General features: G+C 39.7%; 2 protein-coding genes across 7 annotated transcripts in view; both read right to left on the bottom strand.

Moving 5' to 3' along the window:
- Positions 1-21,304, bottom strand: part of PIP5K1B (phosphatidylinositol-4-phosphate 5-kinase type 1 beta) — a 404,141-nt gene that overhangs the window by 195,015 nt on the left and 187,822 nt on the right. Inside the window, exon 2 of one of the 6 annotated variants that reach the window (XM_072959565.1) lies at positions 4,797-4,820. The exons of 4 other annotated variants lie outside the window; for them this stretch is intronic. The gene's annotated coding sequence lies outside the window, so the exon portion shown is untranslated. Of the gene's footprint in view, positions 1-4,177; positions 4,310-4,796; positions 4,821-21,304 lie in introns of those variants that run through there. One more of the 6 variants, XM_072959564.1, reaches the window with a different exon arrangement.
- Positions 12,949-15,587, bottom strand: PABIR1 (PP2A Aalpha (PPP2R1A) and B55A (PPP2R2A) interacting phosphatase regulator 1). Its single transcript, XM_006217178.4, has one exon. The coding sequence runs from the start codon at positions 15,585-15,587 to the stop codon at positions 14,598-14,600; it is 990 nt and encodes a 329-aa protein (XP_006217240.2). The 3' UTR covers positions 12,949-14,597.

Genomic DNA, 21,304 nt, shown 5'->3' with positions numbered 1-21,304 from the left:
TAAAAAATCTATTAAAGCTAACATACTAACGGGAAGTGTAGTCATCTCAAATATAATTTTAGCTAGATCGCAGACCTTTCTTTAGCTTTGGGCTTACATGTTTAGGTGACATCTCCCTTTGGGTTTCTCACAAGTATTTTAGACACAGTACATCCTCAACAGAACTCAGAGACCTCTACTCCTACCCCTTCCAATCTCCCCATCTCATTCAATGTCACTCCATCCCCCTTTTTACTTCAGTCAGTAAACTAGGAGTCCTCCTTACTGTCTCCCTCCCCACCTTGAACATACGCACTCTTCCAGTTCCTGCTGATGTCTCACAACCACTGTCTCCTCTCCATCATGCTGCTCCCCTCCAGCCCCATTACCAGCATCTCTTGGCTAGATGAATACAACAGCTTCCCAATTGTTTCCCTGCTTCCATTCTCCACAAGACAAGAATGATAATAAAGAGGAGATCTGTTCAGGTTAGTCCCTTGTGTAATACCCTTTAATGCTTCCCCATTGCATTTAGAGTAATATCCCAACTCCTGACTTTGGCCAGTAAGACCCTGTAGGATATGCTGCTTACCTTGTTCTTCAGCCTCATCTCATGCTGTTCTTCCCCTTACTCACTAGACTTCTGCGCCTCTAGCTTTATTGCAATTCCTCAAACATACCAAGCTTGTTCTTGCGAAGGGGCTCTGTACATGCTACTCCATGTCTCCTTGACCACCCTGTCCAAAGCAGGTGCTCCTCTACCATTCAAGTTCTCAGTCCCTTGTTTATTTCCTCCCTAATTTTTACTGTAATTGTCAATGATTCCATTATTTGTCTCTTCCCCTCCCTCCCTCTTTCTCTACTCTTTTTTTTTTTTCAGTCTGTTTCCCCTCATTATAATATAAACTCCATGCAGCAAGGGAATTAATGTGTCTTTTAGTAACTAGAAGTAAAAGTGTTAATGAAAGCTCAGTGTCTGGCCCATAGTAGGTGTTCAAGAAATCTTTACCAAGTGAACAATGTTACAACCACATTAGAAATTTGCCCCAATTATCACTCTCCAGACTTTTGTTCATTAGGCTTCTTAAACTTAGAAAAAAAATTCTTGCTTATAAAACAAGATTAAAATTTAGAAAGGAATCATTATACTTTGAGGAAGCTTAATTCAAATCTGGGCTCCACAGATTATTTTATTCAGGTATTCACATAAGCTATTTTGTGGAACTCCATGGAGAATTAAATGAAAAAACTATCATGGGTGCAAATTCATTTATTTAAAAAAAATTATGGCAGTAACATGCCTTATTTAATGTGGAAAATATTCAAATAAGATCATTATAGCTCTCTTACAACATATCTATTTAGTCTAAACCTCTGGTTCCTTTCCACTATAAATCTACTTTGTTTGAAATCTCAGAATGTATAGCTCAAGGCTTTTCCAATGTTAAGACCAACAGATGTGCACAGTAATCTTGATCATATTTTGGAGTATTACTAACAGCATGAAAAAATTTGCAGATAATTTGAACTACATATTCTTTGTCTATTCTATCTTTCAATCTCCTTATGAATCTACAGTCATTATGTCTAAGCTATTAAGTCCAAGGCAGGAAAAAAAATGTCACTGAGATGGAATTAGTTATAAGAATACATTATTAAGCCAAGTGAATTTCATTTACTTATTTAGGATCAGATGATTTCATAACTTCCTAAAAAGGAATAAACAAACAAGTTTTTCTAAAAAATCAGAAATATAGAGAAATAAGAAAACATTAAATTAGTAAAAAAAATTTTTTTTTAATTAGGAATTATTTGTTTTAAATGAACCGTGCAATTCTTACTGGGTATAAATTGCTAGAATATACTTTGTTCTTTGTACATGGTACATGACCCTCTTCATTTTCCCCTTGTATCCCAGGAGGACACCTATTCACTTAGTAACTTGCTAAAGAGTTGCTTCTTTTGTGAACACCTTTGTTTCCTTCCTCTGGATTCCTGTAGCATCTTGGAAATATGTCTGTTATATATTGCAGCAAAGTACTACAAAGCACTGTATGTTTTAAATTTTTGTGTGTGTACTTCACCAAGAGCAACTTAAAGCCTTCCCCACCCCTCTCTGTAACCCCAGCCCCGAACACAGTGCTTGTTGCACAGTAGGTATTCACTAAAAAAATTTATTTTTTTTTATTTATTGCAAAAATGAGTAAGTCATCTCTATCATTCCTTTTCCTAAGACCTACAAATTTGGTGACCGTATTTTTTAACCCCAGTATTGACAAACATGATATCATAAAGGATGTTTACGTCATTTCTAGATGCATGAAACAGAGATATGCCCGTTTTAATGTCAACATATTTGAGACATTTCAATGGGCAGCAAGAGGCAATATTTGATAACTTGACCGAGAAAATGTGAGATCTCAAGTTGCCATAGCTATGAAAGATAGAAATGGTGGGGACCTTAAGTCTGTGGGGTAGATATCTCTCTAACTCTGGCCTCCTTCCCCATCACCACCCACCCATGCAATCCACCCCTACCCCACACATGCTCCAGCCTTTCTTCCCTCGAAATGACAGAACAGTAATAACGGACCTCCTGGAGACTTCACTAACCCTGAATTACAGATAGGTCTAGTTTAGGAGATCAAGACCTCAGAGTAACATTCTCCTGATGACATTATCAAAACTCTCTAGTTTGGATTAAATGAGGGAAAGACTGTCTTAGATTCACGGAAAATTTTTGAAATACAGATTATTTTCAGATAACTATACTTTTTTTTTTTCAGTCACACACAGGAACTCCAAACATGACCATCAAGTAAATCACTCACAATTGACTTGGAAAAGAATGTTTTAGAAATGGACAAAGCTGAATTGAAATGAACATGCCAGTTATTTCATACTGGCAAGTCCAGGAAAACTTTGTGGTCTTTAAATTTTGAAAGTTCTTCAGATGTCCATCAGAACATTGTTTGTAATTCAGAAAAAACTGGAAGCATTCTAGAGATGATGCAAAAGTATATTTAAAACATTGTCCCTTATACGGAAAAAAGCAGTTTGTGGAGCTGATTACACAGTAGATGCCATTTCTGTGTAAAACTAACATGTGCATATTTAATCATAGAAAAACCCTGGAACAATATACATGGGAAGGCAAACAGTGGTGTCTCGGTGAAGTGTACTTCATTTTGCTTACTGAAATTTTCTAAAGTTTCTAAAATGAATCTGTATTGCTTTTATCATTAGAAAGTGTAATTTGTTGTAGCCTATTTGGTTCTTTCCTTCTAATCTTATTCCACATTGTTAAAATACATGGCTTATAAAAGGTTGCTTAAAAGTAAATGTCATCTAAGCTCCTCTCCTAATTATACAGAATTTGAAAGACTGTGCTAAAATTAAAGCAGATTTCTGAATTCTGGGCTGTGAAAATGAATGAAAGAGAAAAAAAAAAAAAACAAACCCCAGCAATTTTCACCAGTGCCAGAAAAAACTAAAACGGAAGCTTATTGATTACATATACCATCAAAATTGGAACATGACTTCCCTAGCCTGTGCACTGTAAGGGTTTTAGTCTGGAAGAGTTCCTAAAGCCTGAAACACTAACGTGCAACAATGAAATACATTATGATATGCATATCACAGGTTTCCATGAGCAAACACTATGATTCTCCAAGCACTGTCTTCACTGATAAATGCTGATTTCTTTCCATAGAGAAGAACTGGTATTAGGAAAGATACATATGCCATTGTCCCTTTCTTTTAGGAAACCTGTCATAAAGATAGGGGATTATTTCATATATATATATTATTTCATATATATATATATATATACTTTTCAGGTTTCCATTTATTCAAATGATCAGTTTTCTGCTGAATAATTTTACATGCCTTCTCTAATTCTTACTACTTTTGAAGTCGGAACTACTCCCACTGAACAGGTGAAAAGACTGAGGCATACAAAGATTAAGTAATTTGTCTGAAACACAAAGCAGGGAAGTGGGAGGGTGAGGTCTAGAATGCGGTTCGACTAGCCTGCAGGTGTAGGGCTTTTAGCCACTATAGGACATTACACCCCCTCCTCTCCCCACCCACTCAGCCAGCATCCTCCCCCACCTCCTGCCCCTTCACCACACACACAAAACAACAAAGTAAGGGCTACAGGCAGTAGGTACAGCGATTCAGAGGAAACCAATAATACCTAGAGTCAGGATAAGCAGGGAAGGCTCCATGGACTTCGTTAGACTCTTGAAAGGCAGAAATGCAGTATCAGGAGAGAGAAGTAATTCCAGGAGAAAGCATTCTTCCTTCCTGAGCACAAATATGGCTTGGAGTCCTGTCCCTGAGTCCTCCTGTATAAAGGATTGGGACAGACTGTGCAACCCACAAGAATGAACCTGACAATATTTTACGATTAGAATGAAATCGTAGCAATTCCACGTGAGGAAAGCATTCTTTCTTTCTTATCATTACTGGTGCTCTTCTCGCCCACTGTTCAATAAAAATTTTGAAAAGGAATATGGGGGAAAAAAACCAACAGTCCCTATATAAAACCTAAGAGGACAATGAACTACTTAAAAAAAATTCACAGCACTCACTGAAGAGGAAAATGTCTCTGGGTTAAGAAACTGGGCCAAACTTGCAGAAATAATTGTGTCATGGGTGTGGAACTAAATTTCAATTTATAAGTGGAAAAAAGCCATTAAAAGAAATAGATGACAAGGGAATAAAGTGAACCAGATGAATTCATGAAGGAAGTGAATCAGTAAGCCTTTTGCTTGAACAGTCTATGCGTGTTTAGCATAAAAGCATTTACTTACAGATTTTTCTCCTCATGATAATACCTAGAAAGGGTGGGGGAGAAAAAAGTTACATTTTACCTTGGTTTTCCCCCCAATTATCACACATATGTAAAGGGATATTTCTTGTGAAATGCTTAATAACATTTTACCAGTAAGAAGGGGAGGCAGGTGACCTTTTATTAGTTCTTTATCCTCAAAGACCTAGAAGCACTAAATCTCTTTTTTCAGCCATCTGGCTGTCTCCAATTCTGCTCATCCTATTCTCTTAAACCTACTCTAATCAGGCTCCCACCCCACCACTCCAATGAGACAACTCTCACCAAGGTGACCTGTAACTTACAGGGTATGAAATCCAGCCAGGGCTCAATGACTAGTCCTCACGTTACTTGTCAGATCAGCTGCAATTGATAACATTTGATCACTCATCCTCTTTCACACATTTTCTTCACATCATTTCTAGGACATCATGCTATTGATTTTCTTACCTCCCTGGTCGTTCCTTCTCAGTGTCCTTTTCCTGGCCTCTTAATGTCTATCATAGCGTGCCCCAAGGTTCAGTTTTTATTCTTCTAGTCTTTGCACACATTCATGTGACCCTTAGTGATCTCATGTATTCTCTTGACTTTAAATATCATCACAGGCAGATGGCACCCAATTGTGTATTCCCAGCCCAGCTCTTTTTCCTGAACCCTAGATTTAGATATCTAACTGCTTACTTGACATCTCTTCTTGAATGTCTAATAAGGATCATTTACTTAACATGAACTCCTCATGCCCACCCCAACCCCGCCAAACAACAACAGCAGCAAAGAAAAAAACAAAAAAAAACAAAAAAACCCCTCAAACCAAAAAATCCTTCCTCACTGACAGACTTCCACATCTCAGTTGATGGCAACTCCATCCTTCCAGTTTCTTTTTTCTCTCTCTCACCCTTCTCTCGTGCCCACCTTAAATCTGTCAGCAAAATCTATTGGCTCTACCTTCAAAATGTATCTAGAATTTAACCACTCCTCCCTGCCTCCACTGTTACCACCCTCATTCCAGCTACCACTATCTCTCACCCGGATTGTTGGAAAGCCTCCTAATGGGTCACCCTGCTTCCACCCCTGCCCCTCATAGTCTATTGTCAAGACAAGGAAGAGTGTTTCTTTTAAAACCTAAGATAGGCCACTTCTATGCTCAAACCCCTTCAATGGCTCTCCATCTCTGAGTCAACATCTTTTACTGGCACACAAGACCCTGTGCCAACTGTATCTGCAATAATCCCCACCCCCACCCACCTCTCTAAGCCCCTTCCAACTATCTTTGCCTTTAATATCTCTGTTCCAGCCACTCTAACTTCCTTCCTGTTCCTCAGTGTATATATTATGCAATTTGCTTATTTATTATGTTTATTGCCACCCCTCCCTCCACCCTGTTAGAATGTAAGCAGCATGTATGCTCTACAAGGACAGGAGTCTTTGTTTTGTCCACTGATGTTTCTATCCTAAGAGACTAGCCAGTGTGAGGGAGGTGCTCAAATCAAAACCGCTTCATGAATGAATTTCTAGTCTCCTAGCAAACTATAAAGAGCCCAGCCATGTGACTACACTTGTTCCACTAAGAATCTTACTACATTCCTTTCTTTTAAAAACAGTCAGTGCCATTTATTCTCCCACTTAATCCATCCATTAATCATCCACTCAGTTATAAAGTTTGAGTAACTCTAATGCTCTATGCACTGGCATCATGGACAGAAATAAAAGACAGAGGCTTTCTTTTTACACAGGTTAAAGAGATAAGAAACCATACAAACATGCATCAGCCTGTTAACTGTCTTTACAGAAGGTAGGCCTGGGTATAACAAGATCATAGAAGAAAGCAACCTAACTAACCAGGGCTGGAGAGGCAGAGGCCATCAGAAAAGGCTTTCCAGAAGCTGTCCCCCCTTGGCCTAAGTTTTCAAGGAGTTAGTAAGGGAAGAAGGTTAGTAGGGACTGCAGAAGGAGGAGGAAGTGCTGTTCTAAGCAGAAGACACAGCTGGTTAAAGCACAGCCAGCATATGGGAGCATGAAGCTGAGCGGCTCAGAGCCCTGGAATTTGGAGGGATATGTGGAGGTATGCAAATTACCATACTGCTTAATTTGATTTAATCCTGAAGTTAAGGGGTAACCATTAAAGCTGAATTTCAGATTTGCATTTTAGAAATATCTGGTAGCAAGTAGTGTGGTAAAATGGGGCCCTGAGAAGGATTATATAGATAGGCACAGAACTTTTGAGTTTGAAATCCAGTATAAATTGGTGAGGTAAAGAGCTCCAAGAACTTTAATTCTTGACTCAAAGCAATGTTTGATAACAATGAAAGATAATTATCAGTGTTACTGTTATTTACCACTTTAAAAAAAGAAAACTTAAAAGAAGAGACCATTAAGGGAAAGATGCTTGAAGAAATTCTTCAACACATCCTGATTCAACCACAAATCCCAAATGAGGTGGAACAAAGAGCAAACCAACATTCATGAAGAAAACCACTATTAGTGTCACTCTCTACTCCACAGGGAGCGTATAATGACAGTCCAAGGGCTCACGTGCCAAAAGGAATACCCAATCCATTCATCATTTCCTCACTCCCATCCCCTCCTGAACATCTTGCATTTTCTTCTCCAGAAGACACCAGCACTCAATAGCTGCCTGTCACTTCAGAGTTCCAGTAACCCTCCTGGCATTGCAACAGTAAAATCATTCTTTGTCCTTAAATAAGGGGTGGGATTGTCTGAATCACAGGAATGGTTACCTCCATCAATCATTTTACTTTGCGAGGGCACAAAAGATCTTTTTCAATTGTCTTCTTTCACAACACACCTTGCTAGCCAAGCTTCAGATGTCAGTTTGTTTTGGAAGATTGTTGTAGGCAATTGGAAAAGAACCAGAACTACCCCTGGCATTGATACAGAACCGAAATTTCACAGGTAAATAAAAGCAATACATTCTCTGTTCTCTAGTTTCAGTCATACTATCTTAGAATTTATTCATGCGTGATTTTCACATCTTCCCAAATATTTATTCCAGAAGTTCAAAAAGGAGAAACAGAAATCAGACATAAAGAGATGCTAGGTACGAGAACCAAATACTTATTTCTCTTTTAGGGTAGCACTTAGAATTCAGAAAGCTGATGCAAAATGAAAGTACAAAACACTCTCGCCAACAGTACCTACACATGTATACCTGTGTGTGTAATTTACAAAGTCCAACCTACCTATCTATGAAGACCCAGGAGGGGAAAGTGAGAGGAAATCTAAAATGGGAGGAAAGCTAAATATGGCTCCAAGCACACAAAGCAAGGCTCATAAAATAGGTCAGGTGTCTGTATGTGCGAATGTGCGTGTGCATTTGGTTGTACATGCACGAGACAGGTGTATTTGATGTTATCCACATAACGTCTGTGTTATAAAATTATTCTCACAAGTAAGCTATATATAGAAACAAAAGTCACTTTTGAGGTGATTTTTAAGTATTTATTGAACTTCTAAAACCGATACTAACCTTTTGCAACAAATTGTGGCTTTCAATGGTTTGTTTCAAAATATCTAATGAAGGGACGTGACACTGTGAAACTTGAAGTCTAAGCACCAATTCTAAAACGCATTCAAAGGGAAGTTTTCCTGTTTGAGTCCTCTTGCTCAACAGTGAAGTGATTTTCTATGAAGTAAAGTTAAAAAAAGAAAAGTTTCTTAGGGATTGCTCAATTGTTCTGAATTTAAATTTCTAACGTCTGGGAAGAGCTTCCTATAGAGAAAGAAAGCAAGTCTGTTATTTAGGTAGTAAAAGATTTTGGATCATTCTGTAAATCCTGCTGTTACTTCTCTAAAAATTATACATTTTTAACTTATAGTTTATTTTTGGGGGCGGGAGGGCCAAATAGTTCTTGCTTTTGTTTCCCTTGGAATGATGATCTAAGAGCAACCAAGGACACCGTGTAACGCAACTAAAACAAAGCATATGTAATGTATATACATACATTTTTAAGCAATAAACTAAAATTTGTTTGTAGTTTTGGGATGTCTTATTTCAAGTAGTATAACAGGTTTCAAATATATAAACCATGATTTCCTTCTATGCCACTTAAAATTCTTTTTTACCTATTACTAAAGAAAACAATACTCTCGATAGCTTCCTCTAATATAATAATAATGTCTGAAGTCATCAATTTTAAGTAAACATATCATTTGATATCAAATTGAAGCGGCAACACTAGTAAGCTAGAAAACAGGCTTAATCTCAAAAACAGAAAGTCTGTTCACAAGGAAAACATGAAAAGGACCTAAGTTCAAAAGAAAGAAGAAATAGAAAGTAATAGAGATTTGAGAAAGTATATTTGTTTTTCTCATCTGTTAAATGGGAATAACCTTAGCACTGACTTCACAGGGTGGTCATGAGGATTAAACAAACTCATACATGCAGAGCACTAAAAATAGTGTTTAGGCCCATACTGAATACTCAGTAAATACTAGTGCTAATTATTTTAGTTATTGGCAATGGCTCATGTTATTAGACTATCTCTTGCTTTTCCACTAGGGAAAGCAAACAGTCTTAAAGAGATCACAATCTTGTGAAAATCTTGGCTGCCAAGCAATGATAGCCCTATTTCACAGAGGAAGCACAAGGAAAAAACTACTCAGGATTTCCTACATCCAGAAGCAAGAAGAGGTCATTACTGAGGGATCGGTGTTTCTGATTTGTGAAGCGAAAGCTATCATCCAAAAAACAGATAAGGCTTGTTCTGCATTTTCCAGAGTTGGACTTGATTTAAATGGTGGAAGTTAGAGAGGGAAATGTCTGCTCGGTGTAAGAAAGACTCTCCAGCATTGAAAACGTTTATAAAGGGCTAGGCTGCCTAGAAGGGTACAGAGTATACTGTTACTGAGTGTGACAGTAGGAGTTTGAGCAGTCAAAGATGATAAAGAAAAGATTCCTTAGCAAATCCACACTAGATGACCACAATAATGACAAACACCACCAGCACCACAAGGATAGTAATGAGAGCTGATACTGCTACAGAAATTGCCCAGCATTGCTGTCAGGATTTACATACAGTGACCCATTTAGTCCTTAGCTCAGCCACCTGGCTCCACAGTCAGTGTTTTTACCCACTGAATTACCTGCCTCTCAGTTCAGAATCCTGAGCAAGTTACCTCATCTCTCTGTGTCTCCATTTCCTCATTTATAAAATGAGGATAAAAATAGCACTGATCTCAGAGAAGAGTAATGATGTTTAAATGAAAGAATACATTTGTTTAGCAGTTAGAACAGTGCCTGACACAGAGCAGGTACTTTATGTATAATTTTTTATATAAAGGTCATATCAATTTTAAGGAAACTTTTTTACTTGGATGGCAAGTTAGGGAAGGAATCAAGAATCATCTTGGCTATAGTGAGCAATCTGACTCAGAAACAATTTTTTTAAATCAAGTAAGTAGAACTTAAGGCTTGCTGATTTAGGACTGATTCTCTGAACAAAATTAGACATGAAAAACATGGACAAAACTGCTAAAGTGAGATCAGATTCTCTGCATAGTTTGTCATGATTGATAATAAAGTAAGACCTGGAAAATACAGCCTAGTCCATGACCCACTGCTGACTTCTCTTACCATCTCCAAGGTCTTTGCCAATCACTCAGCTCCACTTTCAGCAGAATCCTTAACTGCTTCACACACTGGACTTTAGTACCTGCTTAACCAATTCCCTAACCTAGGTCAATCCAATCTACTTCTTTTATACCTGCCAGCCAACTGCAACTTGGCATCCAATGTGGCCTAATAAACCTCCCATCACCCATGTCACTCCTTTACAGATTCTCATAGAGGCAGTATTAAGTCTTTCTTTCACTCAAGCTTCCAAATCTATTCCTGCCCCACCTGCAAGTATCCTAATCTCCTCAATAATTGGAAAACAAGCAGATACAAATTCTTTTCACTTTTCTTATACCCTCCTCTACACTCCTAAAATCCTACACAAATCAATTCAGTATTTACTGCTAACTTTGTCTAGCCTTTTCACTCTCCTTCCTGTTTCAAAAGGAAAAAAAAAAAAAAGCTTCCAGATCTCCTTTCCAAGACCAACTCTTTCTTCTGTTCTCTGATGCTACTCAGGAAATGTCAGTTACATCATCTTCGGTTTGCTGTTTTGGCAACAATTCCCCCCAGTCTCCCACCTCTCTCCTGGATCTTCAGACTTTTTCTACTTATCTAAACACATGCCTGTAAGAAAACAATTCTCAGTACTGTTTCCCTCATAAGCCTTGACCCTCTCCCCATTATACCGCCAAGTATCTCAGAGTGGTCTCTTGCTGTGGGTATGTAGCTGCCTTTAGTAACAAATGTGATCATTAATTAATTTTTCCATTTATGCTGTGTTTTTAACACAATAAAGGAAAATAAACAACAGAGGTTTGTCGTATGTGACAAACTGTACTTCAACTAAATGTTGATTTGTGCTTTGGGACTTCTAGCACAAAGTTTAAAACTTTAAAAAAATGTTTTTGGAAGGATAATTCTTACATGAGCTAAGCCCTGACATTCTACAGAATGACTGAAGTTATGAACAATAATATAATAATGTAAATTGTCTATATAACCTCTTAGAGCCTTATCTGATTTAAAACTTATCACCTTTATAGAAAAACAAACTTACAGAAAATTTCTCTATACCTTCAGGGAAAAGGGTCTGGCAAAAAGACCTAAAATAGGAGACGAGAAGATGTATTTCACAAGAAGAAAGCAAGCCAGTGAGGGTGGAGCACAGAAAACAAGGGGAGGGAGAGTCAAGGGCCAGACTGCACAGCGCCTCCTACACCAGAATTAATACATTTGGACATACCATAAGAACAACAGGGAGCAAAGTAAAAGCTTTAAGCTGGGAGATGGAAGGATCAGATCTGTAATTTTAAAAGGATTACTTTAGTTGCTGTATGGAGAATGAACGGGCAGCCAACCAGAGTGAGTGTGAAGGGACCAATGGGAAGTAGGAAGCCTAAAAAGGGAATGATGGTAGGCTGGATCAGGATGGCAGTAGAGATGAAAACAAGAAGACAGATTCTGGAAGATAAAATCCATAAGATTTGGTGAGTGATTAGATATGGGGGAAATAAAAGAGATGTCAAGGAGATACTGGTTTCCTAAATTTATATACATATATACCTGGAATGTGGAGTAACATCTTGTACAATATATACTGAATTACTAACAGAAGTTACCTCTGGGAAGAGGAAATGAATTTTACATAGTAAAAGGCAGACTTTCATGTTTTTACTATCTAGATATCTGCAATTGTTTAAATATTTTTATAATCAGAAGGTATACATTATTCCACAGTGAAATTCATATGCGATAAAAAGAAAGCATTTTCCTGGCTGAAAAGGATAGGAATAGCATTTTAGGGAGAAGGAACAATTCAATCAAAGGCACAAACACATGAAAGTATATGGCATATTTAAAGAGGATCAAGTGGGCTAGTGTTCACCGAGTAAGAAGGAAGACTGTGTAACTGGGACAGGATGAGCAGGGGGGTAAGAGCTGCGTGAGTATGGCCGGTTTATGAAGGCCCTTATTACATGTCAGGCTAAAGAAAGCATTCCCTAAACTGTAGAAAGTGAGAAAGCATATAAAGTTTTTAAGCAGGAGAGTAACAAAATCAAGTTTATAATTTACATAGATCACTTTGAGGCAGTGTGAAGACTGGGCCAAAAGGGAGGTAAGAAAATAGGCTGGCAGATCACTTAGGCAGGAACTTAAGCTAAATCAGGGCCAAAAGAGATAGAAGAGGAGATCTGAGATTCACTTCAAAAGTAGACAGGACTTGGTGACCGAGCTGGATGTGACAGGGGAAAGAGAAAGTCAAAGATACTTCTCATGGTTTTGAGTTTAGGAAATTAGATAGGATGCTATCCATTTAGGTAACTGAAGAACAAGTTAAACGAAAAGATAGTAAATTTTGTTTGGGAGATGCTGAGGTTACAGTACCTCTGGAAGCAGGTCACAGTGCCCAACAGGAAGTTGGGTATGTACATTTGAATTCGAGGAACAAGGTCCGGACTGGAGCACATGAACACTATTATTACCCAGAATAGAGAATTTTAAGCCTGTGGACACCATCTTACCCTCGATGTAATTCACTGAATTCTTGAGGCAACTGTCAAAAGTTGACCAGTTCCATTTATTCTCATAGTTGTAAAAATTCCACATAATCGTTAAAGTCTCTGTAGGCAATAACTTAAAGTGGGCTGGAACTTTTTTGTCTTGTTTCTTGGTCTCTCTCTTGGTCTTTTTTTTTTTTTTCTCTTCCCTTTTTGTTTACCATTCTTTCTTTCTATCTACCTACCTGTCTAGTTAAGAAAGATACAGGAAATATAAGAAAGTATAATATAAAAAACCTGTTATTAAATATTTCCATATTTTGTATTAATTGTAAAAGGCAAAGAAAAGAACATTTCACAATTCTACCTTTAACAAGACCTAAGTTAAGTAACAATTTATCTAGGTGACTCTCCTCTGATTTTCTCTAGCAAGTCACTGACCCTTAATTAACTGACATTCCCCAGGCAGTCAACTCCAGCTGTAGCTTTAACCACAGAGGTTCCTGAAACAAAACCAGTCCTGTTGTTGCTTACTGTCAGAAATTCGAGTCACACTGTACCTCTGTCTAACCGATGATGCCCTAGTTTCTTGGGAGGTGAAGAGGAAGGACCTGTTGGCAAGGAAACAGCTGCTTCCTTCCAGAGCCAGGGAAAACCAAGAAGGTGACAGATGGGCAGAGAAGAAAAGCAGCCAAAAGTTGCTCTGGCTCCTTGCTGACAAGGATTTTCAGTGAGGCACGACTGGATATTTTAAAGCATATCAATGATTGAGTTTTATCCGCCTGGGTGCTCTGGTGAAGTTCAGCAGGGCTTCCCATACATTTTTTAACATTTGAAAAACTTTTAAGTTAGCAGTAATACAAAGAACCTGGCCTCAGCCTATGTACCGTGGGCTCAGACTGCAAGGCACTGTCCCATTTCACTTTAGGAGTATACCCAAAAGAATGCACTTTCTGGTTAAAAAAAAAAATTCTGTAGTTATATTTGTACGACTTACTAGAATTACTATTAAAATTTCATTAGAAAATGTTTTTTAAATATATTCACTTTTATATATTTAATTTTAAAAGATTTGTTGCAAACTTTTATATTTTTGTTCTTTTATCACCACCACCCCCAACCACTTCGGTACCCAGAAAATTAAATACTCAAGGATTCCTGGGCAAAATAGACAACCACTGGATAGATAAAACTAACATTTTAAAAATAGCTGTACATAGGTAAGTTATTGTTCTTCATCAAATAGAAATAAGCAATCACTGAAATTAACATTAAAAATTAGTGTGGGCATGAAGTATGGAATTTTAAAACATCAGTTTACTATGCTGATTAATTCAACATTTATATTTGCATCAGAACTTAATAATCCCATAAATAAATAGAGCTCTCAGTTATTTTAAAAAATCAAGGGATAACATATGTATTTAGACATATTAGCAGCGTAAAGATGTATGCTTCAACACACTTATTGGGAAAACGTCTGAAAATATTACTACACTGAATTCAAGGGCATCCGCAGGAACCTGACATAAAAGTTCTCTAGAATAACAACATTTCAGGAAATTCCGAAAAAGGAAAAGGGTCAAATAGGAAATAGCCTCAAATTAATCGACAAAGTTCAGTGCTTCCTCCAACTTGATTTTTCCCTCCACTGCAAAAACAAAAACAAAAACAAAAACAAAACCGAGTCTCAGGATGGGTGAGTGAATCACTTGGATGAAAGTTCATCTACTGGAATAAATGGAGAGGCCGCTTGGGCGGGCGACACAGGAGAGTCGGTGGTAGTGCTGACTTTCGCTGGTGAGTTACAAGAAGATCCGGCACTGCTGCTGTTTCCATCGAGGGTATCGGAAGATACACACACACCAGGATCTGACAGCTGTGCAACGTCAGAAGAAAGCATGTTGGTGATGCCCTGGAAAAATCTCTTTGGCTGATACTCAGTTTCCATTTCACATTTTCTTTTCAATGGTCCAAGAACACTTGGTCTAATGCAATTAATGGGACTCTGGCTTCTCCGAGTAGTAAATCGGGTCGTTGGGCTAGGAATAGGACTTGGAGGCAATCCATTGCTACTCACAAAACTTTGCAAGGATGGTGAAAAACACTGCTTCCCAATTCCCCGGGTGGGTGACGGTGCTGGTGACACCGGAATGAAATCGATGCGTTTCGGGGAGGCAGATTTCTCCACGTCGTTGTCACTCAGGCTGAAACTTTCCTCCCAGGAGTGGCTTATCTGCATTGCGTTCTGCACCTCGCGCTCGTGGACCGTCTCTCGGTTGATCAAGTCCATGCCCTCTTCTTGTTTGATCTGGTGCAAGCGGCTGCTGTGCATGCGGACGGGAGAGGCCGGTAGCAGCAGGCCGTGGCGGTTCGGGAACGTCGTGCTGTTCCGCCTGGCGCTCGGCGCCTCGGCCTGGAACACCGGCGAAGTGTCACTGAGGCCGTGGATCAGGGGGGCGCTGTTAGACCTCCTGAGGCCCCCGCCGCCGCCACTGCCGCCGCCCTCCGCCGGGCTCCCGCCGGTACCCGGAGGCAGCTCCAGGTCTAGCTCCATCTTCTCCTGAGCCATGTCGGGGGCAGGGAGGCGGGGGCGGTGCTCAGTCAGAGACCTAGGATTGCCATTCCCCGCAGTCCAAGGCCGCCGCCGCCGCCACCTCCACGGAGAATCTGTCAGCGGGCTCGTCCCTCCGCGCATGCGTGCCCCTTCGCGCAAGCGCCTTGCGATACCGCTCATCGAGGCGCCTGCTTAATGCGTAATAACTGCGCTGCAGCCCTAGGGGGAGGGGCGAGGAGTGGTTGGGCCGCTAAGAGTACGTTCCTTCCGCAAATAGTTACTAAGCGCAAGCTTGCATTAACGCATGTTAATAAGCCTACCATATCAGGAGTATATATTAAGAGCTCTGAAATGAGAGGCCCTTGGTGATGTGAGGCTGTGTGATGAGAAGTGGGGTTTGGCCTAACCAGAGAGGGCTTCCCTAGGGAAGGGACGAGGCTGCTGCCTGGGAAGCGGGAAGCGAGGGCTACCAGCTGGGTGGCTGGCGGGAACCAGGAGGGGAGGGACGGAGTGTGGCCTGGAGTGGAGAGTGAGCTGGCAGAACGTGAGGTGGTAGACCAGGGTAGGGTAAGGTCTTTATCCTGAAAACAATGAAATCTCGGAAGGTTTTCAAACATGGACATAACGGCGACTGATACAGCTGCTGGCTGCAGAATACTGTTATTGAGAGATTAGGCCCTACATAAAAAGAGCAGAGAGGAAGCAATACTCTAGGCCACAGAGAATGGTTATTTGCACTTAGGTGGTACTGTGGGAGAGGAGTTGGAGAGAATAGTAACTCTGAGAACCATTTAGGTTAAACGGGGAAATAAACCACCCTGTAATGGTATTACTGTTGTTTTATTTACAGTCATATTTCCAGCACAAGCATATGTGATCAACCATGTTCATTCAGTATGAGGGATTAAATGAAGGGAAAACCAATAGGCCCTAGAACTTAAAACACACTGCATGGCTCATGTAATTAATCTAAACTTTGCAATCTCATTAAAAATCAGTTTAAATTTATTATTTCATGTATTCTGTCAGATTTTTTTCTGTGTTCCAACCGTGTGCCAGGTAGCTGGTAAGAATTAGGCCCTAAGGTGAGGACATTTAATTTCCGCTCTGGGGGAGGGTCGGAAGAGATAAATAGAGGCTATTTTCAGATAGTGGTAAGCCTATCTTAAGTGGTAAAATAACACAGGGCGATGTGATAGAGCACTACTGGTAGAAGGGACGGACAATGAGATAAGAGCTGAGATAGAAATGACAAGAAGCAAGTCATGTTAACATTTGGGGGATGAATATTCCAACCATAGACAATAGCAGATGCAAAGGCCCAAGGCAAACATGAGCATGCTGAGCTGGCAAGAAAAGAAAAGAGGAGTGCAGCTGAAGCATGAGGGGGAGAGTGGTATTAGGGGGTACCGGAACTTGGATCATATTCTAAGTATGATGAAAAGCCACTGGGGAGTTCTAAGCAGGAGAGTGATATTATCTGGTTTATGTTTTAAGTATCACTTTGGCTCTGTGGAAAACAGGCCAAAAGAGGGCAAGAGTGGAAGCAGAAAGATGGATTAGGAACCTATAGCAACAGTACAGATGAGATTATTGGACTAGGGTTGTATCCAGGGGCGATGGGGAGAAGTAAATAGATTCAGGATATGTTTTGGGAGGAGAACTAATAGGATATGCAGGTGGATTAGATTTAGATAGTGAAAGAAATGGATAATTCAAAGGCAATTATAGGCATTTTAGTTAAACTGGGTAGATGGCAGTATCATTTACTGAGATAGGGAAAATGAATTTAGAGAAGTAGAAATTAAGTTTTCTGTTGTGGTAGATTTGATTTGGTGGTGTCTATTAGATATCCGTATGGACATTTCAACTGAAAGAGAACATAATGATTTTTGGTCATCCCTGTCTTTGGCAGCTGAAGAAAGTAAGAGCCAGAGAGGCTGGCACAGTCAGCATCACAGCTTGTTTAGTGGTGGGAACCAGTATTAGAATCCAGCATGAATTCCAGTATCCTAGTCCATGCTCTTTCCACTGTATTCCAGACAGCTTTTAATTTGAAGTACCTGTAAAATACAGATCCTGCTAATGAATATTATTCATACCTGTAATTATGGAAACTGACTTAAGCTTTCCACGTGCCAGACACTATTCAACGTACAGCACATGGTGCATCTCATTTAGTGCTCACAATAACCCTACAAAGTCAGTATTATTGTTCTATTTTGCAGGGGGAGTTGAGATGCAGGAATTAAGTAATGTTCCCAGGATGACAGGAAGTAGCGGTACCTGGGCCTTCTGGCTCCAGAGCATTGGCACAATGTTGTTTCCTCCACGTGCTATGACATTTCAGACTGGGAGAAACCACTTCCAGATTGTTTGTAGCTTTGTTGAGTGCAATGGTATTTAAGACAGAATTTGAAGGACAGGTAGGATTTTTAATAGAGATGGTATTTTGATATGGAATTGGCAGCATGATTATAAAACAGTGAATTCGGCTAATAAGTGGAGTACATGGAGAAGAATAGATAAGGGGAGAAAGTTGCAAATTAAAGTTGGAGTCAGAGAACTAGAGCTCTGAATGTCAGGCAATAGTGCCTGAATTTTAACATTGGCGGGGGAGCAATAGGGAGGTTTTTAACAAGAGAAACGACAAATGAGAGCTATGCCTGGGGCCCTGCCAGGTGGATCACGGACAGAGTGAAGTGGAAGAATGGAAGGTGGAGAGAACAAACATTTTCTAAGGGCCTAACACCTGCCAGTCCTACTTAATTCCCATTACAATCCTATAAAGCATAAATAAAAGCATATATTGTTATTCTCATCTTATAAAGGGACACCTGAGGTTCAAAAATTGCAAAATGCCATATGGCTACATGGAAGAACTAAGATCTGAACCAATCCGAATCAAGACTTCACTTCAAAACCCATATTCTTTTTGCTGATTTCTCCATGAATTAGAGACAGAGAATTTGATGGCTAACTCTGAGATGAAAGGAAGGTCTAAAGTTGGGAATGGCAGAAAAAGGAGATGGATGTGGAGACAGGAAGGTAACAACCCAGACCCTGGCTGCCTGGATGTACAGAGGATAAAGAGAGAGGGTTCACAAATGACTGAAGTGGAAGCATCAGCAGCTGGAAGAATGGTACAACAACATTAAATAAAGGCAGGAGAGAGAGGAAGAGCTTCCAGAAGAAAATCAGTATTAGGTGAGGAGAAAAAAGCAATAACTATAGAGCTTATTTTATAGTATCCATAGCATATTGCTAATTTGCATATTATGAAATTATTTCTAATGTGACTCAAATGTACCAACATTGTTCAGCCATGTCTGGATAAACACAATAATTGCCTTTACTAATAAAGCACAGAGATGGTGACAACCACAAAATCAACCATCCAGGCCACCTGGCTCTTACCTGAACACACCTATTAGAGATCTCACTCGTTTCCAGTTTTCTACCCTTGTCTCTACAGTCAGTTCTCCACCCAATGTTCAAGGTCAACCTTAAAATAAGTCTTGAATAGTTTCTTTTCTGTTCAAAACCCTTTGGTGGATTCCCTCTTAGAGAAACAGCCAAGGTCATTACCATGACCTACAGAGCCCTATCTAATCTGGGTCCCTGCCGTCCCTTTAACACCGCCTCCAACTGCTCTCCCCCTCACTGCTTCCCCTCCAACTACAGAGGCCTCCTTACTGTCCCTGGGCCCCAGGCAGGCTCCCCCTCCACTTTGCTTACTCTTCTCCCAGTGGACATCTGTACTGCTCCATCCCTTCAGCTCCCAGCACCGTCACTAAAAGGCTTATAAAAAGCAACAGCAGTTCCCAAGGCCACACTCCCAGGTCCCTTACTCTGTTTTCACTTTCCTCCAGAGCACCACATGACAATATGTATATATTGTTTGCCTGACTCTCATCCTCAAGAAGGCGAGCTCCATGAGAGCAAGGCCTTTGCTTTCTTCCCTGCACCTAGTATCTAGAACAAGGGCCTGGCACAAAGCCTTAATACACAGTTGTTGAATCATTGTGCAAGGGAGTGAGGAATGAATGAATGGACTCATGTAACTATCCAAAAGGGAAGAGAACTCTAGGATTTGAAATGCAGCCTAGCAGGCTTCTCTAGACTGCCTCTAAGTGCACCTTACTTTGACAATTCTTCTCATATCGAGAATAACATGATTAGTTACAGTGCCCCCCAGCCCAGGAAGGTAGGTGACTTGAATGAACCATTATGTGAACTAAGAAGTTTAAGCCCTAAGTTTCCATTCTTTTTTAACCATACGCTGATACACACTTGACAGAATTAAAATGCTGATTGTGGAAGATTCTAAGCTATGTTTAATATATTGGGCTACTGCTTCCTCTCAAAGGAATAAAGGATAAATGAGAGAAAATAGCAGCCATAAAATGCAATTCAGTCTGTTGCAAAAATAACACCAGATGCGGGATCTAGATCTTCCCCAAGTCAAGCCACCCTTCTGGTTTCACTCTAGGTATGAATTAAATACCACACTTAGGAGTAAGTCATAAAATCAAACATCTACTCAGTAAACTTTATTATGATCAATATTTTATTTTTTCAAACTAACAGGTAGTTTCCCTTTAATTCTGAGGGATAATTTTTTACTATTAAACCCCCAAGCATATGACAAGGCAAATATCCAATTCTGAATCCATACAGAATGAATATGAAATACAAAAATGTACACACAGGTATAATATGAGATGAGCTGGAAAATATCTCCACATCCCACATTAACTAATACCACCAATCTAGAAAAAAAAAAAACATTGCAGAGGAAAAGCATAGTTTCAAAGAATAGGAACTCGGGAGTGTTAACTGGTACAACAACTTAGGAAAAATGTTTGGCAGTATCTCATACCACCTACTAAAAGAAAATATATATGCATGTTCTGTGATTAAGAAATTCCACTTTGGGATAGATATCCGAGAGAAATGAGTGCTTATATCTGCTGAAAGACATGTTCCAGAATGTTCCTTGCATTATTATTGGTAACAGCTCCAAACTGGAAACAACCTAAATGTCCGTGAACAGAATAGTCAAATGGGTGACATTACACGATGGAATTCTTTACTCAACAACATGGATGAGTTACAGCATAATGCTGAATCAAAGAAATCAAACCCAAAAGAGTACATACTCCGTGACTCCATTTTTGTGAAGTTCAAGAACAAGCAAAACCAATCTGTGGATGTAGAACTCAAAATAAGGGTTACCCTTGGGGCTACTGACTGGTGAGGGCACAAGGAAATGTTCCATAGTGTGTTCTTGGGGCTGTTTACACAGCTGTACACATATATAAAAATTTATTAAAAGAAGTGCTAACCGTGAGTTTAACTCTAAACTGGAATGTTAAGCTTCCAAATCTCTGACACACAACATTATCAGTGGAAGAATAGCTAGCTGGCCTTGACTTAAGGAAGGACACAAAAACACACACACACCCCTCAAGGTACATTTCACTGGGGCCTGAACACCAACAGACTCCAGCAGCCTTCCACAAACACTGCACACTTGTCTGAGGCCAGTCATAGATCACCAACGGAACCATCACTTCTCATTGGCTCTGTTCTCTAAAAGCCCTCCAAGCTAGTTACTTCTAAGAAGGCATGACGGAGGAAATGAAGCCCACTTTATATCCTTTGACTTTCTCAACTGCAATCTTTGTGTATTCTGTTTAAAGTCGGTTCTGCAATATCCTCCTAAGCATAGTTCATGAAATGAGACAGAGTGAAAGTCACATCAAAGGAACTCAGCAGGGGCTGTTATTACATATGGAAGGAATGAGAACTGTGTTTGAGGACATGGTTTTGGCTGCAGGGAACTTACTTTGTTA

The sequence above is a fragment of the Vicugna pacos genome, chromosome 4, assembly GCF_048564905.1.
Source record: "Vicugna pacos chromosome 4, VicPac4, whole genome shotgun sequence".
NCBI classification, from domain to species: Eukaryota; Metazoa; Chordata; class Mammalia; order Artiodactyla; family Camelidae; genus Vicugna; species Vicugna pacos.
This window is presented reverse-complemented; position numbering and strand designations above follow the sequence as displayed.

Excerpts from the sequence above, each read along its gene's own strand:
- PABIR1 (XM_006217178.4), bottom strand. The coding sequence starts at position 15,587 with ATGCGCGGAGGGACGAGCCCGCTGACAGATTCTCCGTGGAGGTGGCGG.